Source organism: Peromyscus eremicus, chromosome 7, assembly GCF_949786415.1.
Source record: "Peromyscus eremicus chromosome 7, PerEre_H2_v1, whole genome shotgun sequence".
Classification (NCBI taxonomy): Eukaryota; Metazoa; Chordata; class Mammalia; order Rodentia; family Cricetidae; genus Peromyscus; species Peromyscus eremicus.
This window is the reverse complement of record NC_081422.1, coordinates 31,815,952-31,843,892: the sequence shown is the minus strand read 5'-3', so window position 1 is coordinate 31,843,892 and position 27,941 is coordinate 31,815,952. Positions and strand designations below refer to the sequence as shown.

The following is a 27,941-nucleotide window of genomic DNA, read 5'->3' as shown; positions in this document are numbered from 1 at the left end:
GTATAAGCTGGGTTGAGGGCTGGAGCCAGACTACATAATGAGTGGTAAGGGCACCTGCCTTCCCCAACACAGGTGGAGAGGAAGCAGCGTCATCGGCCCTGCGCCCGATCATGCATCCAAGGATTACTAGCACTAGAAGCCAACAGCAAAGGACCCCGCGCGGTGGCTCATGTTTAATCCAGGTTAAGCTATACACGTTTAAATACACGCTGGAGGTTACATGGTGTCATGCAATCCCAGTGACGGGATGACTTTCTTGCTCAGTGACCTCCCGCAGTGAGGCTGCTCCAAAGGTGAGGTTAGGTTGGACAGAGCACTGAAAGAGAGAAGAGGAGAGAGGTCATGCAGGGATCACGCTGAGCAGAGAGCCACCCGCAAGGACCTGAGTCACCTTTCCAGGAACAGGAGAGAATGACAGGTACCTGCTACCATAAACAAGCGCTGTAGTCTCCAGGACCCATGGATTTTGAACTCTGGGACTTTAAGGAAATGCCTTCCCTGGCCATGCTCATTCTTCACCCACACATTAGGATGTACCTGAGCTTCTCACAGGGTTGCTGAGAGACTTGTAAAATACGCTCCATAAATATTAACTATTTTATAAATTCACTGACATTTCAGTGGGTCACGGCCTAGCTTTCAGCTCACCAACCTCATATAACCCATCTCTACACACTTCTTTGAAAAACTTCTATCCTTGCAAAGTCTTTGAGGGTCACGAGCTCTTCCTATTGGAATTTAATATTAATCCCTCTGATCCTCATAGAAAGTGTACAGTTTGGGATTTCACAACCAGGTTCCGTAAGCCTTTTGCAACTCCTCTAGGTTTTGTGTGAATGCGGAGCAAGAACTCAAAGATGATGGGTCCAGACATACACTGTGTGGTCATCAATGGCCAATAACACACAAAAAGAAGACAACCAGACAGTGTAGGGCTCCTCACGGGGATCTGCAACCACCCGTCAGTGGTGTTCAGCAAAGGTCCTGAGCCTGGACCTCATCAAGCCCCTCGTTACACCAGTTACAATAACTAAAGGAGACAGAGAATAGATTAAAGATATTCTATAATTTATTGATTTAAATAATTAAGAAGAAGGAAAGGGTAGGCTATATATGTTTGGTTTTTTTTTTTTTTAATTTTGGTTTGGTTTTTGTCTTTCAAGACAGGGTTTCTCTGTGTAGCTTTGCGCCTTTCCTGGATCTCGCTCTGTAGACCAGGCTGGCCTTGAACTCACAAAGATATGCTTGCCTCTGCTGGGACTAAAGGCGTGCACCACCACCGCCTGGCTGGTTTTGTTTTTTAAAGATACATTATTGGCTGAGTGTGGTGGTGATCCCAGCACTTGAGAGGTGGAGGCAGGAAGATCAGGATTTCAAGGTCCTTCTCAGCTACAGAGAGGGTTAGAGGCCAACCTGGGCTACCTGAGATCCTGGGAGGAGGACAGGAAGAAGGGGTAGGAGTGGCAGAGACACAAAGACAGACAGAGATAGACTTAGGAGATAAATCATCACATTTTATGGACCTTCATCAGGTCCTGATGCAAGCAAATGAACTGAAAACACTTGATGGGGACAAGGTGATCTGAGCAGTGATTAGGTCACCAGTGACACACACAATGCTTAATTTTGTCATCGTGGCCTTCCCTCTCTCCTTTTTGCTGTTTTGGGAGTGGAGCCCAAGGCCTCATACTTGCCAGGCAAGCACGCTCCGACCGATCACCATGCCCAGCCCTAGCTCTTCAGTTGTGATAATGGTATTATGGCTATGTGTCCAATTCTCAGATTTTATAAATGGACACTGAGATATTTATGAATGAAAAAATACTAACAGAAATCTGCTTCAAAACAAAACTGCAGGATAGGAGTATAAATAAGACTGGTGTGGGCTGGAGAGATGGCTCAAGGGTTAAGAGCACTGGCTGTTCTTCCTGAAAACCCAGGTTCAATTCCCAGAGCCCACAAAAGTCAGAACTCAGGACTATCTGTAACTCCTGTCCCAAGGGACCTGATGCCCTCTTCTGGCCTCTTTGGGCACACACAAGGGGATCAAACGCATTCAGGGAAAACACCTATACACATAGAATTAAATAGAAATTAAAAAAAAAAAAAGATAGCTGTGAGTTAATCCTCTTTACTGTTGGTTGCACTGAAAACTTCCATAGTAAAATGTTCAAAAAGAAGTTACATGCCGGGCGGTGGTGGCGCACGCCTTTAATCCCAGCACTTGGGAGGCAGAGGCAGGCAGATCTCTGTGAGTTCGAGGCCAACCTGGGCTACAGAGTGAGTTCCAGGACAGGCGCAAAGCTACACAGAGAAACCCTGTCCCGAAAAACAAAACAAAAGAAGAAGAAGAAGAAGAAGAAGAAGAAGAAGAAGAAGAAGAAGAAGAAGAAGAAGAAGAAGAAGAAGATGATGATGTTACAGGATAGGAGCTGTGGCTCAATGGAAGGATGTTCGCCTAGCACGTGTGAGCCCCTGGGTCTCCAGCTTTACTCCCTTCCATGAAAGCTTATGAAAAGACAAACTTAATCATGACATTATTCATTTTTCAAGATAATACTGAAAGTATTAACTTATTTTCAGGCTTTGTTTTGCCCAACTACATATGATATGGCACAAAAGCCACAGGATTTCCATAGTAAGTCCTTCGTTGGTGTCCTGTTCCTCATGAGGACACACACTGGTGACCTGAAGTAACAGAATCTCCCCAGGCCTGCTAGTGACACCCATCAGCGTGAAGCCCTCATGATGACCACGTGGTTTATGTGACCACGGCCTGGCCGTGGTGGCGCTCTGTGGGGGCTTCAGCGTGAGCTCCGCAGCTAGCACGGGAGCCCAGAGGACCCCTCCTGTGTGGGGAGGGGGGCGGCTGCTCTCACCTTTTAAAATGTAGTCCGTTAGCAAAGTAGGCACCTTCTCATTGTCCTCCTTCATGGCGAAGAGAACTAGAGAAGGAGAGAGAGGGAGATATGGGCCAAGATACTGTCAGGGTATGGAGCTTGCTTCTAAGGCTAGACAACTTCCGCCCTAAGCGAGAAAGAAATGATTTGGTATTCATTGAGTATAAGCAGATGCAGCCCTCTACAAGCTTTCAAGAGAGCATTCTTGGGGTGAGAGAGAATACTCACAGCAAGCCACAGGGTTGTCTCTGCAGAGTGGACCTACCAGTGATTTCTTTCGAATGTCCCTTTTTGGCTCATCTATAATTTCCATACCATCTACCAAATATGTATCTTTAATAAAAATAAATGGCCGGGCGGTGGTGGTGCACACCTTTAATCCCAGCACTTGGGAGGCAGAGGCAGGTGGATCTTTGTGAGTTCAAGGCCAGCCTGGTCTACAGAGCGAGATCCAGGAAAAGGCGCAAAGCTACACAGAGAAACCCTGTCTCAAAAAACCAAAAAAAAAAAAAATAATAATAAATAAATTAAAAAAAATAAAAAATAAATGAAGCAATGGTCCAAAATGATAAAATCAATTTTTGGACATAGTCCATCTAAATGTTATATATTAACTGCTGAAACACTAATAAAACTGTGCTGTTTGTTTTGTTTTTTGACAGGGTTTCACTATGTAGCCCTGGCTGGCCTGGAACTCACCATGTAGCCCAGGATAGCCTTAAACTCACAGAGATCCACCTTTCTCAGCCTCTGGAGAGCTAGAATGAAGGACACTCTCCACCATGCCCAGTTATGAAACTGTCTTTAAAGATATTCTACGCACATAAAAAACTGTTATTGTGGGCTGGAGAGACGGCTCAGCAGTTAAGAGGACTGGCTGCTCTTCCAGAGATCCTGAGTTCAATTCCCACCATCTGTAATGAGACCTGGCGCCCTCTTCTGGCCTGCAGGCACACATGCAGACAGAACACTGTATACATAATAAATAAATAAATCTTTTAAAAAATGTTATTGCAATAATCCTCACCTCCAAGTTATTGACCACAAATGAAGTTTATCCACAAACCTTTACTCTATGTTATGTCCTGTGGGAGGAAATGAAGTCCTGAGTGAATGTGTGTTGTTGACATTTATACAGCCAGGTCAAGAATGCTGATGGCTCGGACCCAGCGAAACAGCAAAGCCTTCCTCTGGTCCAAATATGGATGCTATGAATCACTGACCCTTAGCTAAAAACAGTGTGTGCAGGAACTGTCACCCACACCGTCCCCCTTCCCTCGACTGCAACCTGAAACTGCTCCCTACAGATATCAGCTGACCCGATTCATCCGTGTTCAGCTGTGTGCAATACCCCCCCCTCTTGATTCAGTGAATAAAATTAATGTGCTGAGTTTCCAGGCTTCTGCTGGTATATCTCTGTTAGCGTACATGGCCCACCCAACCCCAGCTTTTCTGTCTCTGTGTCTGTCCTTTCTCCACTCCTCATTACTCAAGTTGACACAGGTCAACTCCAAAGCCATGCAGGTCACAACAATGTCCATTACAGTGTTAGACTATGTAGAGCTGAAGAACTGTGGACTCCAGGGACTTCACAGCTCTTGCTGAAATACCTATTTGACTTATACAAGAAACAAACAATTGGAAAACTTTTAAAGCCTGAAGGCTTTTAAGGAATATTTTCATGAAAACTTTAAAATTGCATTTTCTAGGGGTGAGACTATAACTCAATAGTAGGACACTGGTCTAGCAAATGTAAGGCCCATGTTCCATCCCCGAATAAATAAATTCTTTTCTGTTAACTAAATAACATGTTCTCATGCTCACAACTTACATTGTAGAAGTCAACTTGAGAAAATTCTGTAAGAAAGTATCTGAACCTTATTTACAACTTCAACAAAAGCATCCAACAGTAGACTCTTTCACCAATAAGGTCCTTAAATAGATGGCAGTGTATCCAGTCTGTGTATTCTTATACCACCTTATGAAAATGAGAGACCTACATCTATAAAACAGACTCATCAGCGAAGAAGGCTGAAGAACATGTATTAGCTTTATAACAAATACATCCTAACATAGAAAAACCTAGAACAATGCATGAAACCGTTAAGTAGTTCTGAGTGTGAGACCACAGAGGATGTTTCTTCTGGGACTGTTTCCACGCTGCCTAGTTCTCCTCAATGAACATATTTCACTTTTATAAGCAGAGTGAGCAATGAAGGCCAGCGGGCCCTGAGTCAGGTGGCCACCTATACAAGGGTGGGATCCCAGACCCACTTCCGGGATCCCAGATCCATGTCCATGTTCTCCAGGTTTTGAGGCTGGGTAATGAAACTTGGAACAGGGTCAGAACTAGGTGAAGAACAGGACCCAATATGATGATGATACAAATCAGCAGCTGTGGCCCGGGGAAAAGATTGAACCCATAACCTATTAGGGTTTGTTTTCTTTATGTTTTTGGATATACATCATTTCAACGGAATTAGATGCTGGGGATTCTGGTTTCTTCTGTTTGCTTTCTGCTGTGTCTAAAAATCTTTAACTACATGTACTGTGGTGTGTGGTGAGTGGGTATGCATACCATGTGGAAGTCAGAGGACAACTTGCTGGAAAACTTGGTTCTCTCCTTCTATCATGTGGTCTCAGAGATGGAACTCAGGTCCCAGGCTTGGTGGCAAGGACCTTTACCTGCTGAGCCATCTGCTGGCTCTGTGGTATATTTTTAGATGCAAATTCATGGAGAGGTACTTAGCAGTTAAGAGCACAGACTGCTTTTCCAGAGGACTCGAGTTCAATTCCCGGTACCCACATGTTGGCTCACAACCATCTGCAGCTCTAGTTTCAAGGGATCTGATGCTCTCTTCCATCTAATGCATGCAAGTGCTGCACAGCCATACAGGTAGGCAAAACACCCACACACATCAAATAATAAAATAAAACTTCTGTAGATCATGAAACTGCAACTATCTGGAAAACTTGTAAAATATAGTTAAAATACCACAGTAGTAACCATGATGATGGGGGAAACGAATGTCATGGTTTGATCTGAAATGTCCCCCAAATGTCCACGTATTGAGATTTGGTTCCTAATTCAATGATGTGCAGAGGTGGAGCTTTGGGGACGTGACTGGATCCTGAGGGCTCTGGACTCACCAATGGACTGGTATGCTCACAGTTGGATGGGCTCCTGGCAGGTGATGGAAACTTAGGAGGCGAGACCTAGTCAGAGTGTGAGTCCTTGAGGGCACGCCCATGGGGCTCTCTGGCTTCCCCAGCAGCCATGAGATGAGCAATTCTGTGTCACTGTACCCGTTCCTCCATGACGTTCTGTCTCACCATGGACCCAGAAACAATAAGCCAAGCAGATGGACTGAGACTTCTGAAGCAGTGAGTGAAACGAACCTTCCCTCTTTTAAGTGGTTTCCTCGGGCGTTTCGTCACAGTTATGTAAAACTGACGAGCACCCTGAATTTCTTTGTTCACGTTTCCATATTCCTACAGTATTCTTGTTATTTTGTCTTTTTTTTCAGAGCTGAGGACCGAACCCAGGGCCTTGCACTTGCTAGGCAAGCACTCTACCACTGAACTAAATCCCCAACCCCCGTTCCTACAGTATTTTAATGATGGATACACTCTGGTTATAATTTTAAAATAACTTTTATTGTGTGTTTGTCTCTGTGTGTGTGTGTGTGTGTGTGTGTGTGTGTGTGTGTGTGTGTGTGCATTCAGGCTGTGGGTCCTATGTGGAGGTCAGAGGACAATTCTACACAGTTGGTTCTGTCCTTCTACCTTTATGTAGGTTCTGGGGATTGAACTCAGATCTCAAGGCTTGCACAGCAAGTGCTCTACCCACTGAACAACCTCACTGGCCCTTTGCCTTTTTAATGAATTGAAAAATACACAACTATTTTACAATGGAGAGAATTGCACTAACTTTCTATCTGTGGGTCATGACGAATGAATGGTTCTTCCCTTTTTCAAGAGCATGGTTAAGAAGTTGACATACAGCAACCTTTGAAATTTGTCCAAGCTGTCTTTCAAATGTTTACTGCTGTGAAAACACAAGCATCTGTAAATGTTGGCTCTGTGTGTGTGTGTGTGGGGGGGTGTATGCGCACGTGTGTGATCCCGAACACCGAATGCGAGCCTTGTGAATGCTCGGCAAGTGCTCTACCGCTGAGCTATACCGTGGGGCTAAAAAGAGGTTGAGAGGACTTGATGTTCTTGTAGCAGACCTAGGTTAGGTTCCCAGCACCCACACAGCAACTCACAACTCCTGTAACTCAAATTTCATGGAGTGCTCTTCTGCATTGTACATATGTGGTACAGTCATGTGTGAGCAAAAACACTCATACACATGAAATAATAATTAATCTTTTAAATTACTTAAGTAAGAAAAGCTATGGCTGGGCAGATAGGCAGATCAATCTGCACTTTTTTTTTTTTTTTTTTTTTTTTGGGTTTTTTTGAGACAGGGTTTCTCGGTGTAGCTTTGGAGCCTGACTGGAACTCACTCTGTAGCCCAGGCTGTCTTCGAACTTACAGAGATCTGCCTGCCTCTACCTCTCTAGTGCTGGGATTATGGTCTGCACTTATAATCCCAACATGCAAGAGGCTCTTTTGGTCAATGGAGTTCATAGATAGCCTGGGCTATACAGTGAGCACATATCAAAAAGAAAGAAAGAAAGAAAAAAAGAAAGAAAGAAAGAAAGAAAGAAAGAAAGAAAGAAAGAAAGAAAAGAAAGAAGGGAGGGAGGGAGAGAGGGAGGAAGGGAGGAAGGAAGGAAGGAAGGAAGGAAACAAAGAAAGAAACAAAGAAACAAAGGAAAAAGAAACAGGTCTCAAAAACAAAAAGGCAGGTGAAGCATGGTATGCACACCTTTAATGCCTGCACTCAGGAGGCAGAGGCAGATGGATCTCTGTGAGCTCCAGGACAGCCTGGGCTAAGTAGAGAGACTTGGTCCCAAAACAAAAAAGGCAGTGGGTGGGAGGTAGCTGGTGGGATGGTTCAGTGGTTAAGAGTACTTACAACTTCCCAGCCTGTGGTGACACACACCTTTAATCCCAGCACTTGAGAGGCAGAGGCAGGTGGATCTCTGTGAGCTTGAGGCTGGCCCGGTCTACAGAGTGAGTTGCAGGACAGCCAGGGCTAACTTTAAGGGCTGGAGAGATGGCTCAGGATTTAAGAGCACTGACTGCTTTTTCAGAGGACCTGGGTTCAATTCCCAGCACCCACAAGGCAGCTCACAACTGTCTGTAACTCCAAGATATGACACTTTCACACAGATATACATGCAAGCAAAACACCAATGCACATAAAACTTTTTAAAAATACTGGAAAAAAAAAAAAAAGAGTACTTGCAACTCTTGCTAGGGACCCAGATTCAGTTCCCAGCACCCACATGATGGTTCATCCTATCTGTAACTCCAACTCAAGGGGATCTGATACCCTCTTCTGGCCTTCATGGGCACCAGGCACGCAAGTCCTGTACACATGCACATGTAGGCAAAACATTTGTACACATAAAATTAAAAAAATAAAAAAAATAAAAAAGCTGGGCCTGGAAGAACAAACCTGGAATCCCAGAGGCTGAGGCAGGAGGATAGCAAATTTGGAGCCTGCCTGGGTCATCACATCATGAGTCCAAGGGCAGCCTGAGCAACTTAGTGAGCTCCTATCCCAAAGGTTAAAAAGCAGATGGCATAGCTCTGGGGTAGCACGAACAAGTCCCTAGTTTCAATCCATAGTACTGAAAAATAAATCTCAGCACATATTTATGCAAACGTAGAAGTCTAACCAGAGCAGACACGTACTTTGAAGTTAAAATTCCTGATTCTCAAGGACATGATGTCTACGGATGTTGACAAGATGTGTTTGCTACACACTCCTGCTTTTTGTTCTCTAGATGGATAAAAAGGAAGAAGCATTTCTTCACCCTTAACTTGGGGATGGGGGTGCAGTAGGGAGGTAGTTGTTCCTAGGCTGAGAAAAAGTCCCTCTCCCTTCGTCTAGCATGACCGATATCCCTGCCCTGGCCCATCCCCTCCAGGGCAGCCACAGTGCACTGAGCGGCCCTATGAGCTCTCATTCAGCAAGCTCAGTTGCCTGGGGAAAAATAGGATTTCTATCTGATCCACTGAGCATGTCAACGAGTCTCAGTCTAGGATTTTCTCCTCCTATAGAGTCGAGAGGATACTGCTATCTGATGCCGGCCCTTTGGGAAGGTTGTATACACATACACACACAGGTAGATGGACTGTGCCTACGGAAAGCCTTTATTACATGTTGCTTCTCCCTCACAGCTCAGAATATTTATCAACACAGAACAAAGCAGCTTACATGAAGAAGAAGAAGCCGTCACTTCCTGGAAGGAAAACCAGACTCTATTCTTTCCCAAGCACCCTCGCTCCACCCAGACAGCCTTGCTTCACATTAACAGCACAGGACCCGCAGACAGAGTGCGCTACTCCAAGGGGCCCAGGTGTGGACAGTTGAGGTCAAGAAGACAAAGCCCCATGAGCTGCAGGGAAAACAGAAAACTCTGCCCACCCCTCGAGTTCCTCCCCACCCTTAAAACAAAACCTGGGGGCCACAACAGAGCATTTAATTTTGTCTTTTTCAAGAGGTTATGATATGCAGAGAATTTTGCCCCATGCAAAGCCATCCTAGAGAAACCTGGGAACTGAGAACAAGAGAGGGATGACCTCCTAGGCTGGGGCTCAGGAGGAGGAACTCACTGTTTGTCAACATCTGCAGGTCTTCCACGGAGGGAGGAGAGGATTTCTTCTCGTAAGGGATGACTGTGTTCAGATACTGCCAAGACAAACAGGGCAGGCAGAGCCTGAGTCACACTGGTCCCTCTTGGGTTGAGGCACAGTAGGCAACTTGCACAGAGACCACGCATTGTCACTAGCACACCGCTACTTCAGAACTTTCTTCCACCTCCTCATGTATTATCTCTAAAGTAAGGCTTTCTCCATAATCAGTGGGGAAAATGCCCCTTGCCCCTTCTACATTCTTTTTTTTTTTTTTTTTTTTGGTTTTGGTTTTTCGAGACAGGGTTTCTCTGTGTAGCTTTGCGCCTCTCCTGGAACTCACTTGGTAGCCCAGGCTGGCCTCGAACTCACAGAGATCCGCCTGGCTCTGCCTCCCGAGTGCTGGGATTAAAGGCATGCGCCACTACCACCCGGCTCCCTTCTACATTCTTAATATGCTAAAATCCTTTTGGTTCCCTGGGGAGCTTTTCTCCTCCTGGATAACAGCAGGGGCAGTGGTACAGTTTTTTTCTTCACAGTGCAATTTGAGAAGGAATTATTTCTTTTTTGTCAAATGACATTTCCACCCCACCCAAGATCTTGACTGTCAGAATTGCTCCCTCCTAGGACACAGCAAAGCCTGAGGTGCCTGTGGTCATCAAAGACCAGAAAGCCAGAGAAATCTTGTCAGGCCCAGGGGAGCCCAAGGTGGTAAGTTCAAGGCCAAGAGTCCTGGAATTGTAGTTTGGGCCCTGTCACTGGCCGTGAGGCCCTGGAAAAGCTGCCCTATAACTCTGGGCCTCAGTTCTCCCATAAACAGGAAGGGCTGGTTTTGATGTTCCTAGTCTCCTAGCTATGGTAGTACAATTATAACACTTTGGATTCAGTTTCAACCATTCAAACAGTATACATACTCCATGATCACCTATTTCACATTTTCAAAGTTGTCAGTACACACACTGCCAAGTCCACTAGCTTTCGTACTCCACTGGGTAGGGGGAGGCCCAGGACCTTTACACCTCCAGGACCTAGCAACAGATCACAGCACACAACAGGCAAAGTTGTTGAACTCCAACTTAATAGCCAGAACTGCAAGCTGCATCACAGATGCTGTCATTTGGATGTAATGTGTCTTCAAAAGGTCCATAGGCAAAGCCTTGATCCCTTGGGCCATGGTTCTGGCATGCATCATGGCCCTTTAAGGGGTAGGGCCCAGGGGAAGATCATGATGCAGGTTCTTAAAGGATAGTAAGTATTCTCTCTTGACCTCTTATGTGCCCCACCCCATTCTGTCTCTGTTTCTCTCTTCTATCTGTCAAGTTTAACCTGAGACTGTTGTTCCTACACAGTTAATATTCTGACGGGCCGCCTTGTGTCCTGACATAGAAGCCACTTCTTAAGTAAAAACTCCACCCCCCTCTTTCTCTCTCCTCACTCCCATGAGGTATGCACCCCTTGACCCCCCCTCTCTCCTTCTCTCTTCTCTCCCTCTTTCCTGTCTTCTCTTTGTCTCTCTATTGTAATAAACCATTTCCACGTGGATGTAGCATCTAGGTTGTGAATGTCCACCCGCCGCCCTACTGCCATGCCCGTATGGAGTGGGTTGCCTGCCAGCCCGCCACTGCATCTGCCCTGCATGCCAGCATGGTTCCCTGCACGAGAGGGATACTCTGGCCCGGCCAGCTGGGGGTTTCCCATGCGTACATGATTCATAACACACACCCCACAATGATGCCACTTTGGCAAATGCCAAACCAATGAATCCCCTCAATAAAAATAAATAAGCAAAACTTTGCTCTTTCTAAAGTTAATTGCCTCAGGTATTTCGTTGCAGTACTTCAAAGCTGGCTACAAGTTATCGGCAAACTGGAGGCAAGAAAGAGATGTCACAGGGTGACTTACAATCAGAGCTGGAGGTTGAAGAGGCCAGTGGCACTGTCTCAGCTAACTGTCCAATATGATAGAACTGATTAGGCTCTAAGATGGGATCTGTCACAAAACAGATGCCCCAATACACTTTATTCTTGTACTTTCGGTTGTGAGCCTCGCCTTTAACAGCTGAGCCATCTCTACAGCCTGTGTTTTATTCTTAAAGCAAACTAATTCATAGATCTACATTTGGTGTTGTTTTAACTTTCATTCATGTCCCAGAATAAAAGATCTAAAAACAACAACAACAAAAAATGACTTTTGAAAGACATTTTCTGTGTCTTCCTTAAGACTAGAAGAAAATGTTAGGATACCCCACGCTTGCCCAAATTCTGGGATAACTCTGTTGGGTCTCCATCCCCCTCATTTCTGCTGAGGAAGCTGAGCTGTTAGCTGTCGAGAATAAAAGAGTAAACGGGCTGCACATTACCTGTCTGTCAGCTCCTGAGGAGCCAAAGGTCTGGCGGATGCCACTCTGCAGGATGTTGGAGATGCCTTCCATGCTGAAGCGCTGAGGAAGAAACACACTCAAGATGGGCAAAGGCTTCCTGCCCCAATGTCACCACCACAGGGACTTCTGTGTCCTTGCTCAAATGCTATCAGCTATCACACTGCCCTAGAGCAATGGCCACAGTGATTAAAGATTGAATGTAAGTCATTGGCTTGTGAGGGGAGCCCCAAACAGCTTGACCACACAGCTTCCATGACAGGCTTAGGGGCCCAGACACAGCTTCTGTGACAAGCTTACTGGCAGGTAAGACTCAGATCCAGGAAAAGCCATAAGCTGGCACCACTCAGGGAGGGCCAGCATCTAAGGGGAAACACCTGACATCCCAAACATTCCCAGCACACATCTATACCCCTAGACAAATGTAAGCCAATCAAGGTCCTGAACGCTGGAAATCCCTCACCCTAACCTCTGCTATGATAAAAAACAAAACAAAACAAACAAAAAAACACCACCCTGCCTGGGCTTGGGGCTCTCTGCTCTCACTGCTGTGTTGGACAGACAGAGAGAACGAGCTCCAACCTTGAAATAAAGGCTCTTGTCTTTGCTTTTACATATGAGATTTGGTCTCGGTGATGGTCTTTTGGGGGTCGCTGAGATCTAAGCATAACAGCTTGTACAGTTAGGCCAGAATTTAAGCGAGAATAGTTAGCAGTCTCAAAAATTCATCTTGGTAAGTCCCTAAAGGTTAGATGACTCCTCTGTCACCCTCTAGACTTCCTCATTTCATCCTGTATCATGTAAACAAAAACAAGACAGAACAGTGCCACTCTGGAGAACCATGACACAAAGATCTTAGAGAGGAACAACAGAGAATGCAGCTATCAGGAAGGGTAGACTTCCAGAAGTGGCCCAGTCCAGGAAAATTTCAGGAATCATATGGCCCATGCTTAATTCAATAGGTCTATGATAGAGCTAGGCAAAGATGCGTTGAAAAGCAACTTAGATAATTCTATGGACTTCATCCTGTCACTAACCAATGAACCATCTGGTTATTTTCTGGCGCAGACCGCATGGTGACCATTGCTGCTGCTTGACAAAGTTCCAGCATTTCAATTTTGCGGCTCACAAATCTCCAGTACCCTTTCACTTTGCCTTTTAATGATTCTCGGTATGTGTTATGGGAGTTCCCTTACGCCTTTCCTTTTGGGAAATTTCATGTGGGCTTTGAAGGATGAAAATGTATAAAATAGCAGCCTCTATAAACAAAATAATTCTTTAGAAAAAATTCCCACCACCGTGGAACCACATAGTGTGATAACTCTGCCTACTCACATACAAGTTAACACCAAGCTGCTAGAAAATTTAGATGAATAACATATGCTTGATAAATAAGGTATATTTGATAATCAAAATTTACAAATTCCTAAGGTCTACTCAGGTTCACCATAATATTTGTCTAGCCTTGTCTTTGCTCACTTTAAGCTTTAGCTATTTGGATAAACTAAGTTATAAAAGAAACTGAGCCAAGCCGAGCAGTGGTGGCACACACCTTAAATCCCAGCACTTGAGAGGCAGAGCCAGGAGGATCTCCGTGAGTTCGAGGCCTGCCTGGTCCACAGAGTGAGATCCAGGACAAACACCAAAACTACACAGAAAAACCCTGTCTCGAAAAACCAAAAAAAAAGAAAAGAAAAAAGAAAGAAAATGAGACCTTCCTACTTCTGGCAGAAGAACTTGTGGCCCTTTCATTAACATATGACTGACTGATGTCTATTAACTTGTCAAGATCAATGCTAGCTTCCTCAACCCCTGGTCACAAGCCACATGACAGCCCACATGCTCCTTTTCTCCCATTTAATCCTGTGCACAACTATAGAATATAAAAGGTGTATTCTTTTTTCAATAAGCACACTGGCAGCCATCCTGATTCACCCCCAGATCCTGTTTGTCTGCCCCCGCCCCCACTCCATGCTGACTCCACACATCATCTTTGGGACCCGAACCCCATGGAAACAGGTCTCCAGCAGTTTTCAGCCATCCAGACAGCCCAGCAATACCCTACACGTGCCCCAAAGGGACCAGGCTGGGCAATAATCCATGACAATGGCAGAGATCCTGGGCTCCATCTCTTCGAGGACCAGCCTGGAGAACAGGTCACATCCACTTACTTTTTAATGTTTAATCAGTACGTCCTCCACTTAGACCAGAGGCCTTTGGGGAAGCTGGCAGACAGGTGGTATCCCTTCCTGACCCACACTACCTGTCACAGCGCTCTGCACACAGTTGGAACTCAGTCACTGTTTCAGGGTCCACTGCAGGATAGGTATCAGGACATGTGATGGTTAAGGCTCAAGGCTGACTGTGCCTAGTCTTCTGGTTGCTCACGTACCTTGAGAGGCATCTGGTTTCCCTTCTCTATCCGGCTGCTCTGCAGGCTCAGCCCCTTCTCTTTCCGCCTCTTTTTCATCAGTTCCCGCTGCTCCTTCTGCTTGTTCTGAACTTCAATGAGCACCGTGATGAAGGAGTTCTTCACTTCCTTCTCAAATTCCAGCTCATCTCTGCGGGCCAGCTGGTGGACTAGCTCCTCTGAGAAGTCACGGATGGCACCCTCCACCTGGTCCAGCAGCTCTGCCAGCTCAGACCCAGACATGTGTCTCAGCCCTAGAGAGGAAGATGGCTTTGGTAGGTGATACCTACAGACAGGCATGAACCTGCTGGAGATGGGACCATTCTTAGAGGAGGTCCCTCCAACTTAGAGTTTCTCTGAAAGACCATCACTATTTATGGAAAAGGCCAAGAAGAAAGGGGCATTATATCATGTATAGAAGAGAAAAACCCAACTCAAAAAGCAGAGGAGAAAGAAATAAGTGTCCACAAGGAAGCATGAGAACTCTGTATCCAGTGAAGGACATGCCTGGCCAACTTTGATACCTTACTCTGTCTTTTTATCTGTCCTCTGTCTTTGTCATATTCACATAGAATAGATTGACAGAGGAAATACTGAGGCTTTGGTATCTGTGATGAGCACTGATGTAAGAGGTAGTGTTTTCTCTCAAAGAGTCCTGGAGACAGCTGACGTCGAAATGATGAACATGACCTGAGGGTGTATGGTCCTACGCCTCGGTCTACACTCTAAACTGTGGGAGACCCAGGAAAGACATCGGAGGGGAGTGAAAAATGAAGCCTTACCAATCAGCAGGCTACTTCCAGAGACAAAGGAAAGGAACTGGAGATTACAGACATGGATACCTTTAACATCTGGGCTCTTAAGACTATGTGATGTATAATATCTTCAGATCATTGCCATGACAACTTCAAAAAGGGTAGGAGTGCCAGGCGTGGTGGCACATCCCTTTAATCCCAGCACTCGAATGGAAGAGGCAGGTCGATCTCTGTGAGTTCAAAGATAGCCTGGCTCACATAGAGAGTTCCAGGACAGCAGCCAGATCTACATAGTGAGTCACTGCCTAATAAATAATAAACAAACAAACAAATCTGGCTTACATAGAGAGCTCCAGGACAGCAGCCACATTACATAGTGAGTCACTGTCTAAAAAAAATAAATAAATAAACAAACAAATAAATAAAGCAGTAGAGAAGTTTTGTTTTGTTTTGTTTAATGTGTATGGGTGTTTTACCTGCATGTATGTATGTCTGTGCACCTTGTACGTAACTGGTACCCACAGAGGCCAGAAGAGGGCATCAGATCCCCTAGAACTGGAGTTACCGGTGGTTGTTAGCCAGCCATGTGGGTGCTGGGGAATTGAATTTGGGTCCTTTGCAAGAACAATCAGTGCTCTTAACTGCCGAGCCATCTCTCCAGCCCATGCTGTTTTGGTTTTTTGAGACAAGGACTCAATATGTAGCCAAGGATAGCCTCTAGCCCTCTCTCCTCCTGCCTCAGCCTCCTGAATGCTGGTATTGCAGGTATGTGCTACCACGTGCAGTGAGCAGAAAGGATTTTAAATCTTCCCGACCCAGGGCTGAGGACAGAGTTGGTGGCAAAATTTTTGCTTAGCATGGGAGAAGTGTAATAGAATATTATAAGGTGTGTTACTTTTGTTTATGTTGTGTTTGTTTAACTCTGTGAAGCTGTGTTACTGTGCTTGTCTGAAACACCTGGTGGTTTAATAAAGAACTGAATGGCCAATAGCGAGGCAGGAGAAAGGATAGGTGGGGCTAGCAGGCAGAGAGGATAAATAGAAGAAATTTGGGAGGAGAGATCGAAGCTTGAGGAGCCAGAGAAGGAGGAGGACTCCAGGGGCCAGCCACCCAGCTACACAGCAAGCCACGAAGTAAGAGTAAGATTTACAGAAGTAAGAGAACCGGAAAAGCCCAGAGGCTAAAGGTAGATGGGATAACTTATAGTTAAGGAAAGCTGGGTAGAAACTAAGCCAAGCTAAGGCCGGGCATTCGTAATTAAGAATCAACCTCTGTGTGTGAATTTATTTGGGAGCTGGGTGGTGGGATCCTCAAAAGAGCAAAAACCCCCAACAACTAAGAAGCCCTGGGTTCAAGCCCTAGCAACACACACACACACACACACACACACACACACACACACACACACAGAGAGAGAGAGAGAGAGAGAGAGAGAGAGAGAGAGAGAGAGAGAGAGAGAGAGAGCCCGACCAGAAAGAAATGATTATGCATTAGATGACAGAGAGGCCAGTGGCCAGTTACCTGGATATATGTATTACACGTTGTACGCAATGTATTGAAAAGTTTCAAATGACACTGTACCCCATATGCACATAAATTTGCCATATGCCAATCGGGCATATTAGTAAACTAGATATACTAGATTTAGGGAACACCTTTTGTGTCCTCAGTGCCCACCTTCCCTTCTCATTTCTGCTCAGCCTGGGTGTCTGCTCTCTCAGTTGGCTCTTCCTGCTCTGTTTTGCTCTCCTCCTCCTCCTCCTCCTGCTGCTGCTTTTTGCCATTTCACTCTGCTTTGCTGAGCGCTTCTATGTTTGGGCCCTTTGTGTGGCTGAGAATGGCCTGACTGGGCGGGTGGTGAACGCGGCAAGGCATCCAAACCCACTCCATCCGTCCGTCACCCTATGGCTTCCTGCAGTGGCCCCACTCGGCCTGCTCCATCTCCCCGGGGCCAGGCAGTTTGGCTTTCGGGATGTGGTGCCTGATTTTTGTCTCAGTTTCTGCCACCTCCCCCTGAAATTTAGACCTAGGTTCCCTGAAGAACCTGAAAGAGAAGGACATGCCTTCTCTTTCGCCCCACCACCCCTCATTCACAGTAACCTCGCTGCAAGAGCAGGCCTCCTCCTGCAGTGCGGGGGACACATAGTTATCCCTAAGAGCACTGCTGATCCTGTACTACGTTTTCATTTCACGCTTCATCCAGCCCGCTCTTTGTAGAGTCATTACTATAAATCTGTGTTGGAGAAGTAATGTGAGACCGGCACTAAAAGACTGGACTCCGGAGTTCATCTCCCTGGTTTCAAGTGCTATCTACACTGTCCCTTATAATGTACAGCAGGTGTGGGGAAAGGTGGAAACTGGAACTTCACTCTCCCCACTGAAAGAAAGGAAGAGTGCTGAGGGTGTAGCTCAGTGAGAGTGCATGCACGAGGCCCTGGGTTCAATTCCCAGCCCTAAACAACATACACACACACACACACACACACACACACACACACACACACACACACTAAAAAAAAAAAAATTAGTGGTTAACTAAGCCTCCTCCCATCCCCACAGTTCAGGAAGGCTTCCTTCAGGGGTTGAGAGCCACTGCTTTGAAATGTTATCATAAGGAAGATAAGACCTAATCTCCCACTGTCTGGAAGCACAGGGCCTAACTCAGCCACCTGACTCCAAATTGCAACACTTGCTTCAGGTAATGGGTTCCATTCACTTAGTTATAACAAGAGTACAATCTCCTTTAGTTTTTGCTGTCCTGTGGAGGACTGCTTGTAATATGCAACCTGTTCTCATTTAATGATTACTCAGTAATAAAATTGCCCCCCCCCAACCGTACTTTTGTGGGAAGGATTTTCTGAGTGGCAGGGAGCTTTTGTTTCTAATTCCAACTGTGGAGTTGGACAAGCCACTTAACCTCCAAATGATAGGTCAATCTTGAGAGGCATGGTGTAAAGTTGGTTTGAGGAGAACACTAAGACTGCTAACTCTTATTCTTTCCCCCTCTGTCTCTCTCTGTGTGTCTCTCTGTCTCTGTTTCTCTGTCTCTGTCTCTATCTCTCTCTCTCTCTCACACACACACACACATACACACACACACACACAGAATACTGGAGCTTGAACCTAGGATACTAGGGTATCATGAATAAAGGCAAATGCTCGGCCACTGAGCTACAACCTCTGTCCTACTATATATATATATATATATATATATATATATATATATATATATATATATATATATATATATTCTCCACCCCCATTGGTTTTATGGTAGAACATTGACTGCATTTGGGCAGGTTCAGAGTCCTACTTATTCTCCTTTAGTCTTGTTTGGTTAGCTTTAGCACTTCAGTTTTATTCTACTTTTTTTTTTTTTTTCCTGGAAAAATGCTGACTTTTCTCCTGATACTAAATCAGGAAGGCGTTGCAGTCTCTGCTCTAGGACAAAGATCAAGTTCTGACAACCATATGTAAACAATACCTGGGCAGGGCACAGTGGCACCGTCTTTTAATCTGAAGCAGGAAGAGCTGTGTGGGGTCAAGGCCAGTCTGGTCTACATAGCCAGGCCAGTCAAGGCCTTCTAACACAAACAAAAATCCACAGAAAACAGTAGCTCGCACCAAGGAGGTGTGTGGTCCTTACAAAGGTGGCCCAGGGGCCCTCACCTTCATAAGACCAATTGTTGTTGAAGGTCTGTGTCAAGGCCTGCATCTCCTGCAGCAGGACTGAGTCTGCTTGGGATGAGATTTCTCCTCCATCCTCCTCTTCCAGTACCTCCTCTTCCTCCTCGGGATCTGGGGAGTTCTGCATCATTTCTTCGATCTCCTCAATCACCTAAGGATAAAGCACACACTCTGCTCCCTCCTGGGGGTGTTCCAGTTCATTTGAGTACTCCACAGCATTCCTTATTTGTTCTCTGGCTTCATAAATATTGGATAATAATAAAAATAGACCCGATCAAAGGCTTGCATATATTCTGGCTTTAATGTAAAGCACTTTCATGTAAACCTCTTCCAAGTGCTCCATTTAGATGAATGCATTATTGGAAATTAGCTGCTCTTTCAGGAAATAAAGCAGGGCTGCCTGGAAGTAAACATTTACTTCAGTTTGCTAAGCATTTTGTTTCTAAGTGGGAAAATATTTTATCTCCCAACTATAACACAAAACCCAGTCCATTAATTGTCCCACTTCTTGTAATGGGGGAGTGGGCTGAGGAGCGGGAGGAATACACACATTCCCAGAACAACCCCAAATCGGGAAGAATATAGCTGTTTCCCCAGAATTCTTCTGGACAGGAACTGAAGCTGTCCAGTAAACCGTGAGGCTAAAGACCATAAAATGAAGGACGGAGCCGGGCGGTGGTGGCGCACGCCTTTAATCCCAGCACTCGGGAGGCAGAGCCAGGCAGATCTCTGTGAGTTCGAGGCCAGCCTGAGCTACCAAGTGAGTTCCAGGAAAGGCGCAAAGCTACACAGACAGAGAAACCCTGTCTCAAAAAACAAAAAAAAACAAAAACAAAAACAAAAAAAAAAAAAAAAAAAGAAGGACGGCCAATGTCTGGAAAGCAAAAATAATAGGGAAGAACCCCAGCTCTGAACTTGACGGTTAATGGGGCTCAGCCTCTACAAGTTGAGGGTCAAGACAGGTGCTACCGAAAAGGACGAATGAACTACTGTGGACATGAGCTATTGGTACATAAAGAAAGTGAGCAGGCCAGGCCCTCATGAGGAAGTGGGTCTGGGTGAGTTTGGGGGCAACAGCACATTCAGACAGGTCTGTCTTTTCCCAGTCTTGTGAGGGACTCAACCTCTGCCGCCTTTAGATAGTGATCTTGGAAGTAGGTGCTCCCTGCTGGGCTGGACCGGAAGTAATGGAGCTTAGGGTTTCTTCTTTGGAAATAATCCCTGTTTTTATACACAAACTTTCTCAAATTGAACTGCAAATTTAGGACATGCCTACCTAGTCTTTGAAGGGCATTTTATAAAATGTGACCAAGTAACACAGTCCCCGCTTTAGGGTTTTCTGGCTGAGAGTAACTTTCATTTGACTGTGATGGTTAATACTGATAGTCCACCTGACAAGTCATCTGGAAGACAAACCTCTGAGCATGTCTGGGAGGTAGTTCTAATTAGGTTAATTGAGGTGGTAAGACCCACCTTAACTATGGGCAGCAAGCACCATTCTATGAGCTGGGAGTCCTGGAGAGAGCAGAACTGAGAAAATGAGACCAGGTGTGGTGGTACACACCTTTAATCCCTACACTTGGGAGGCAGAAGCAGACGAATCTCTGAATTCAAGGCTAATTTGTTCTAAAAGATGAGTTCCGGGTCAGCCAGGACTGTAGAGTAAGACCTGGTCTTGAAAATAAAATAAAAGAGAAAAGAGAAATCCAGCTGAGCACCAGCACTTATCTTCCCACTTCCTGAACGTGCAGCTGCCTCGAGTTCCTGACACTGAGACTTCACTGTCACTGTGGACTGTACCTTCAAACTAGGAGCAAAATGAACCCTTTACCGCTTAAGCTGGCTTTTGTCCCGTATTTGGTCAAATTAATGGAAAAAAGAAGTGACTAATACAGAGCCTATCATTGAGGTATAATCCCTCTCTTCAAGTCACAATAAAAACTGCTAGCCCTGGACTGTAGAGGTAGCTCCACAGTTAAGAGCACTTGCTGTTCTTCCAGAGGACTTGGGTCCAGTTCCCAGGACCCACCTGGTAGCTCTTGTAACTTGTAACCACACTGCCAAGGGATCTGACACCCTCTTCTACCTTCTCTAGGCACCAGATACCAACATGCATAGAGATATAAAGTAAAAATAAATCGATTTTTAAAAAGACTTTTAGCCCTTGCTGGGTATGTTGAGTTTGAGGACAGCCTGGTCTACATAACAAGTTCCAGGCCAGTAAAAAACAAAGCAAAACAGAACAAAGTAACTCTTAGACATGTTCTTTTATTTTGTGTATATTTGTTTTGTTGTTTTTTTTTGAGACAGGGTCTCATTCAACAAGGCTGGTCAAGAACTCCTGACCTTCCCATACCTCCCAAGCACTGCGTTTACAAGCACGTAGACCACACCTGCTCTTGACATGATTTCCTTCTACCCTCTATTCTTTTCTCTTCTTTTTAAAGATGTATTTACTTATATATTTTATGTATATGAGTGCTCTGTCTTCATGCACACTAGAAGGGGGCATCAGATCTCATTACAGGTGGTTGTGAGCCACCATGTGGTTGCTGAGAATTGAACTCAGGACCTCTGGAAGAGCAGCCAGTGCTCTTAACCACTAAGCCATCCATCTCTCCAGCCCCAGTCCCCTGTTCTTTACCCACATTAAATCCTACTTAAAAAAAAAAAAAAAGAGATTAAAAGAAAAAACTGAATCCTACTTTTAGCCATAGGCATGAAGATGCACCTCTACTAAGATGTTCTTTTGGGCTCTGCTGTTTCCAGTAGAGCACATTCCAAACATCTCATGAAAGCTTTTATAGTGTCTAGCTCAAATAAGCACTTACAGATATTTGTTGACTGAGAAGCTGAATAAAAAGACTCAACACTTCTGAGGCGAGAAATCACTAAAACTACAGCATAGCAAACTCCATCCCCAAAGTGAAACATGGCTTTCCCCCCCGCCCCCCATAAAGACAGAAGTGTCTCTACAACTCCTTTTGGAAGGCTAAAAATTTTCAGGGTTCTGTAAAATGTGATAAAACATCTACCACACAGAAACCTCGTCTGTTACTGCTCAAAAAAAAAAAAAAACGGAAAAAAAAGGAGCATTTATGACACCCCCCTCCCCCCCACACACACACCCTCAAGCTCCAAGTATAAGAAATCCACAGAGAGCTGGGCATGATGTCACACTCCTTTAATCTCAGCACTTTCGAGGCAGAGGGAGCTCTAAGTTTGAGGCCAACCTGGTGTACAGAGCAAGTTCTAGGATAGCCAGGGCTACACAGAGAAACACCATCTCAAAAAAACAAAATTAAAAAACAAAACACATTAAAAAGAAGAAATCTACAGAGGCTTCACAGGAAGTAAAGCCAGGAAACTAAACATGGCTCCAGCACTCATCTGCTGGATATAACCAACTGCTATAACCAACCCAGGTATTAGGAATTGTGTCCATGTCTACTGTAAGCAGATAAACTGAGGCATAAGAGAAATTAAACCTCTCATCGAAGATACCGAGCTCATCAAGTCGCCCCAAGACTGCACATCTTTCTTCTGACTTGGATAGATGTGGCAGGTTTTCCCTGTTAGAACAAAAGTTTCCAGGAACATGGAGGGAGGTGGTTCTCATTCATACCTGATCAGCGGTGAGTAGAGGCTCCTCATTGATGCCGGAATCATTTTCACTCTTCTCGTTGAACTCGTCCTCTTCCTTCTCATGGATCTGAAAAAGGGGAAGTGACATTCCAACCATCAGCTGTAGATCCTCTGCCTCTAGAATAGCTGAAAGGCCGTTTTAGCCTCCTGCTGTCTGAACATTCTAACATCAGCCCCTAGACCAGCTGAAGGGCTGTTTAGCCTCCCGCTGTCTAAAGAGAAAATATGGAGAGGAGCCTGAGTCTCATCTTGTCCCAAATCTGCCCCGTCACGTCACACACCAGGCACTGCCAGCATGGCCAGAAGAATACAATAAGGTAGAAGTAAGCGACACCATTCTGACTCAAGGGGATCAGCATTGTTCTTGAACTCACAAGCAGGTTCTCCTTGGACGAAGCAAGAACCGACTTATGATGAGTGACCAGCTCATGCAGCAAATATAATTCTTTAAGTAGTGTCAGTTGGGCAGGGGAGAGGGGTGTCCAGATTTTTATTTTAGTGGGCACTTCAAGGGGTAGGTTGTTTCCATTCAAATAGTCCCAGCTTTTTGTATGTGATAAAACGCCATCCTGTCATTGGAATCCAGGTGTGGTTTTTTAGCTGATGAACCAACATGGGATATATCACATGAGATAAAAGACAAACTGAGCCATGCCATGAGAGTGCATGGCTATGATTCCAGCGTTTGGCTGGGACCTCCAGCTCACTCCTGCTTGATCTGGAAAGCCCCATTCCTCTCTCCAAACCCCACCCTCTCTGAGAATCTCCAAGAAAGAAAAGGTACCAAAAAGCCCAGTTCTGAATTCTTGGCAGCGAAGGCAGCTCCTGCCCTGAAGTTGCCAGCTATCCAAGTCCCCAGCTAAAGTGCTCAGCTTTTGGCCATACTTGGGCACATGTCCATCCAGCTTGTGGTGGATACATCATCACCCCTTGAGTACAGGCTATAGTTTGGGCATGTGACTTCTCCTGCCTGGATCTCTGGGGCTGGAGAACTTACCCAGGAGTTGCTTTGCTCAAATAAACCTGTTCTTTTACTTTTTCAATGTGTCTTGATCTGGCTGACTATGTCAGAGGAGGAACCTATTACTGCCATACAGAAAACATATTACCCAGCACTTAGGAGGTAGCCCCAGGGTGAGCAGGAATTTAAGATCCTCCTCCTACTATTCCTACCTAGCAACTTCAAAGCCAGCCTGGGTTACATGAGATACTGTTCTGAAACAAAGCAACAACAACAACAAAAAGCCAGGTATGGTTAGCACTTGTCTGTAAGCCCAGCTCTCCAGAGGCTGAGGCAGGAGAATTGCAGCAAGTCCAAGGCTAGCCAGGGTCGTAGAGTGAGACCTTGTCAAAAAAGGAAAGCAACAAAGGAGAAAAAGAAGGGAGGGATGGAGGGAAGGAAGGAGGAGGCGGAGAGGGGAGAGGAAGGGAAGGAAGGAACGAAAGGAAAGAAAAAAACAAAGCCTAAGAAAAACACTGAAAGGAGAATTCTGTTCAGCTCATTTGTCCTGTGTCCCCTAAAGTTTATAATCTTAAGATTCCAGAAGTTCACAACCTTGAGACTCTAGATGTCTAGTCCAACAAGATATTTGTAACAATTCTGGCTTCACTGGCCATATTGCAAACTGTTAACAGTCCAGAGTTTACGTTCACATCCTGCACACATTGAGTCGCCCACCCTAAGGATCTTTTCTTCCAGGAATCCCGCTGAAAATCATACAGGAGTTGGCAAGAAAGATCCAGGAAATCCATCCACAGAGCCACCTCCCATGCAGGATCCACTCTTCTTGGCCTCTAAGAGCTAACCTGTTGATTGGTCTGTCCCCCTAACCTGTTGATTGGTCTGTCCCCCAGGACCCTTCTTCCCGTTTTAACAGGAAACACTGGTGAGGTCCCAGCTCTCATGTAGTCTAGCCTCAAAACTTCCTTCTTTGAGTTCCACGTTGGCTGGGACCCCCTAACTGTGCATATCCCCTCCTATCTCTACCTAAAACCAGGACATTGTCATTATAAAAAAATTAAGCAAATATATCTTGAATGCCATCTGTTCTCAACCTGGAGAAGGAGCAAGGCGAGGAGGAGAGGGAATCACCAGAGGAGCTGGTGGACAGATGGCAGCATCTATTTCTGCGGTGAAATCCATATGCCTGTGCCTCTGCCAAGTCTACCACCTGTGGGAGCTGCTTGTTTCCACAGCTCCCCACCGGGCAGAACAAAACTCCTGGGGCCACGCTTTGTTCACAGCTACATTGACATGGCAGAACTCCCCAAGGGTCAGGTGGCCCTGGGGTAGAAGTGTGGCTCTTACTGGGAAGTGGAGGATTGTGTTTTCTGTTTGAGTTACTTGTTTTGTTTTTAAAAGAGTTCTACTTTTTTTTTTTTAAATGTCCGAGTGCTCTGTTTGCATGTATACCTTCATGCCAGAAGAGGGCATCAGATTCCACTAGAGATGGTTGTGAGCCATCATGTGGTTGCTGGGAATTGAACTCAGGATCTCAGGAAGAGCAGCCAGTGCTCTTAACTGCTGAGCCATCTCTCTAACCCCCTGAGTTACCTTTATAAGCTTCTGACAGCAACGTTAGTCCATAACTCAAATTTGGATATGAGGGGTTGAACTGAAGGCTATGAAAATCCAGTGTGTAGCTAGGTATGGTGATATATATTTGTAATTCTGAGAACCTGCCTGACTCCATTTGAAGGCAGGAGCCATTTATGTTGAATTGCTAAAAATAAGTTTCTATGTACTATAAGAGCTGAGTTGCTCCGTTTCCTGGAATCTAACCTTCTGGAATCTAACCTTCCCCAACCCATGACCTTGATTTTGTTGTTGTTGTTGTTTTTGTTGTTGTTTAGGTGGGAACTCCACCTCAACCCCTGGCACTCTGGCATCCCTATACTGGAATGTTCTGGTGGAAGATCCACCTCAACTACCCTCCCCTATCTCTTTCCCTAAACTCGCCCCTTCAAAACCCACCAAACACAGCTCCTCCCCCAGAGAGGCTCAAGACCACTCCCATAGGGTATATATGCTGCATCCCAGAAAACAGACACGTGGTTCTTCTGGTCTCTTCGTCCAGTCTCCTCTCTGAGGGACCAGAGAATCACCGGGGAATGCTTTACCCATTAAACCTGGGTTTTTCCAATTAGGTCTGATTCGGTTTAATTTGGATTGCTGCATTGGCGGAGAGGCCTTCAGGGTACAAAGACTTATCAGTTGTTGTTTTTGTTTTTCAAGAGGGGGTTTTCTGTGTAGCTTTGGAGCCTGTCCTGGAACTCACTCTGTAGACCAGGCTGGCATTGAACTCACAGAGATCTGCCTCCCAAGTGCTAGGATTAAAGGTGTGCACCACCACTGCCCAGCCCTTGATGTGTTTTTGAGAATACCTTGACCCTCCCTGACCTGATCACATGCTGGCCACAAGATGTGTTTTGAGTTTTTTTTTCCCTGTACTTCCTATTGCCCCACTGTCTGTCTTCTGTAAACCTGCTTTACAACTACTCTCGGTTTTACTCCTTAAAAGGAGCCCAAGAAATGGATTCGGGGCTGCTCTCTTTGATTTAGGAGGCAGCCGCTGGTCAGCTCTTGGGTGCACCCCAATAAAAATCAGGCTTGTTTCAAATTTGGCTCAATTTGTGGCAATGCTCTTATTCTTGCTAGTGGGATTAAGGATCCCAGCACTCAAGAGGTTAAGAGAGGCTAGCCTGAGCTAGAGAGTGCAATCATCTCTTGAAATAAACAATAAATAAACATGCAGATACAGCTCAGCAGCAAAGCCCTGGATTCCATCCCCAACAATAAAAAAAGATGATGACCTAGGACTATAGTTCAGTGGTAGAGTACCTGCCTAGCAAGTGCAAATTGATCCCAAACGCTGAAAAACAACAGGCCAAGTGTGGTGGTGCCTGCCTGCAATCCCAGCACTGGGAGGCAGAAGATCAAGAGTTCAAGGTCATCCTCATGCCATTTCTACACCAGGAGTTCAAGGCCTGAGTCCCAGGAGACCAAAACCAAATACAAGGAAAGGGAGTGCTTGCATTTTCTGAAACGTGTCCGGTTTCAGTGCATTTACTTCACTAATTCAATTTTGCACCTTTGAACTAGACCATCTCCCTCCCCAAGTTTCTCCCACGTTGGGGGGGAGGGAGGGGCGGAGTGGGGCTTGTAGGGAAGGAAGGCTCCTAATGGCTAGGCAGCAGTCAATGAACCCCAGCTGCGGCCCGAGTGAGGCACTTCTGGGGTTCAGGAACAACCACACAAGTCTGGGTCTAAATTGTTAAATAAGATAAGGAGATCTGAAAGCCGATTACAGCCTTAGAAAAGCCATGGTGAGCACCGTCACTGTTGAGTTGTTTTCTTGTTTCTCAGAAATCAGCCATGGGGGTAGGGGTGGCGGGGGAGGCTCAGCACACACAATGCACCCCAAGAGAGCCCCAGCTCCTCCCTCCTCCTGCTACCTCTGCTCAGTCACAGGCTTCACCACATCCGCCCTGTTTCAGGTCTCCCTCTTCTCTCTGGGCTCGCGCTCTATCTAACTCTCCATCCTGCCTCGCCTCGACCTGGTTCCGTCAAGACTGGTTTTTTCCCTCAACCCCGTCAGACTCTGCTTTGCAGTGACAGCTCTGTCACTTCTCCACAAACTTTTCCCTTCACGCTGGCTGTTTACAGACTCCACTCCCCACCCCGTCCCCCAAACCAAGGGAGTATCTTGAGCAACAAACTTAACGGAGCAAGAGAGGGAGGGTTCTGGAAAACAACAGCTCCGAACACAGTGGCGCCCGGATACTCTTATTCCGATTATGTGACCCGGGCACGAGAGTCACTTCCTTGGCTACTTGTGTGGCGATGAGAAAGGTACCTGCCCCAAATGATCCACAAGCCTGCCACGTGGCGTCCATTTCCTTGTGGACTAAACCGTATGGTCATTTCCACACTGTCAAAGCGAATGAGGCTCTTGTAAGGAAAAAAGTATCCACCCAAGGTCTTTCTTCCTAGAATTAAGAAGACATAGTTCCAGACTGGGAGTTGACCACAGCAAGCTCTTCATCTTGCTTTGAGGAAAAGGTGTGCATCAGGAAATATGCACACCATGCAATATAAAGCTAAAAACTAAAGTAGAACCTCTAACACTTAGACCTTGTTGGGCAGCAGTCCACCAAGGGCTTAAGAGTCTGCAGAGTTCTTGTGTCCAACACAAATAAAAGCCAGGGCCTTTTGCTAAAGCACTCCAGTTTACCCTGTTCTAGAAAAGAAGAATTTCTTCTTCATATTTAGCCCTTTACATATTTCCCATCCCTTTCTCCACTGACTCAAATATATGGTTGCTGCAATAACATTAAGAGAACAAAGATACATTTTTTTTTTTTTTTACCTCCAGACAAAAAAGTAGGATGAAGGAAAGAAACCTAACAGTATG

General features: G+C 45.6%; 1 protein-coding gene across 1 annotated transcript in view; it reads right to left on the bottom strand.

Moving 5' to 3' along the window:
• The window catches only part of Fez1 (fasciculation and elongation protein zeta 1), a 45,511-nt gene continuing 17,570 nt past the window's right edge, over positions 1-27,941 (bottom strand). The window contains exons 3-9 of the mRNA XM_059266754.1: positions 22,508-22,594; positions 18,865-19,033; positions 14,423-14,694; positions 12,013-12,093; positions 9,636-9,711; positions 2,880-2,945; positions 1-316 (exon numbers count right to left, since the gene is read on the bottom strand). Of these exons, the coding sequence (XP_059122737.1) occupies positions 300-316; positions 2,880-2,945; positions 9,636-9,711; positions 12,013-12,093; positions 14,423-14,694; positions 18,865-19,033; positions 22,508-22,594 (768 nt within the window). The 3' untranslated portion in view covers positions 1-299. The remainder of the gene's footprint in view (positions 317-2,879; positions 2,946-9,635; positions 9,712-12,012; positions 12,094-14,422; positions 14,695-18,864; positions 19,034-22,507; positions 22,595-27,941) is intronic.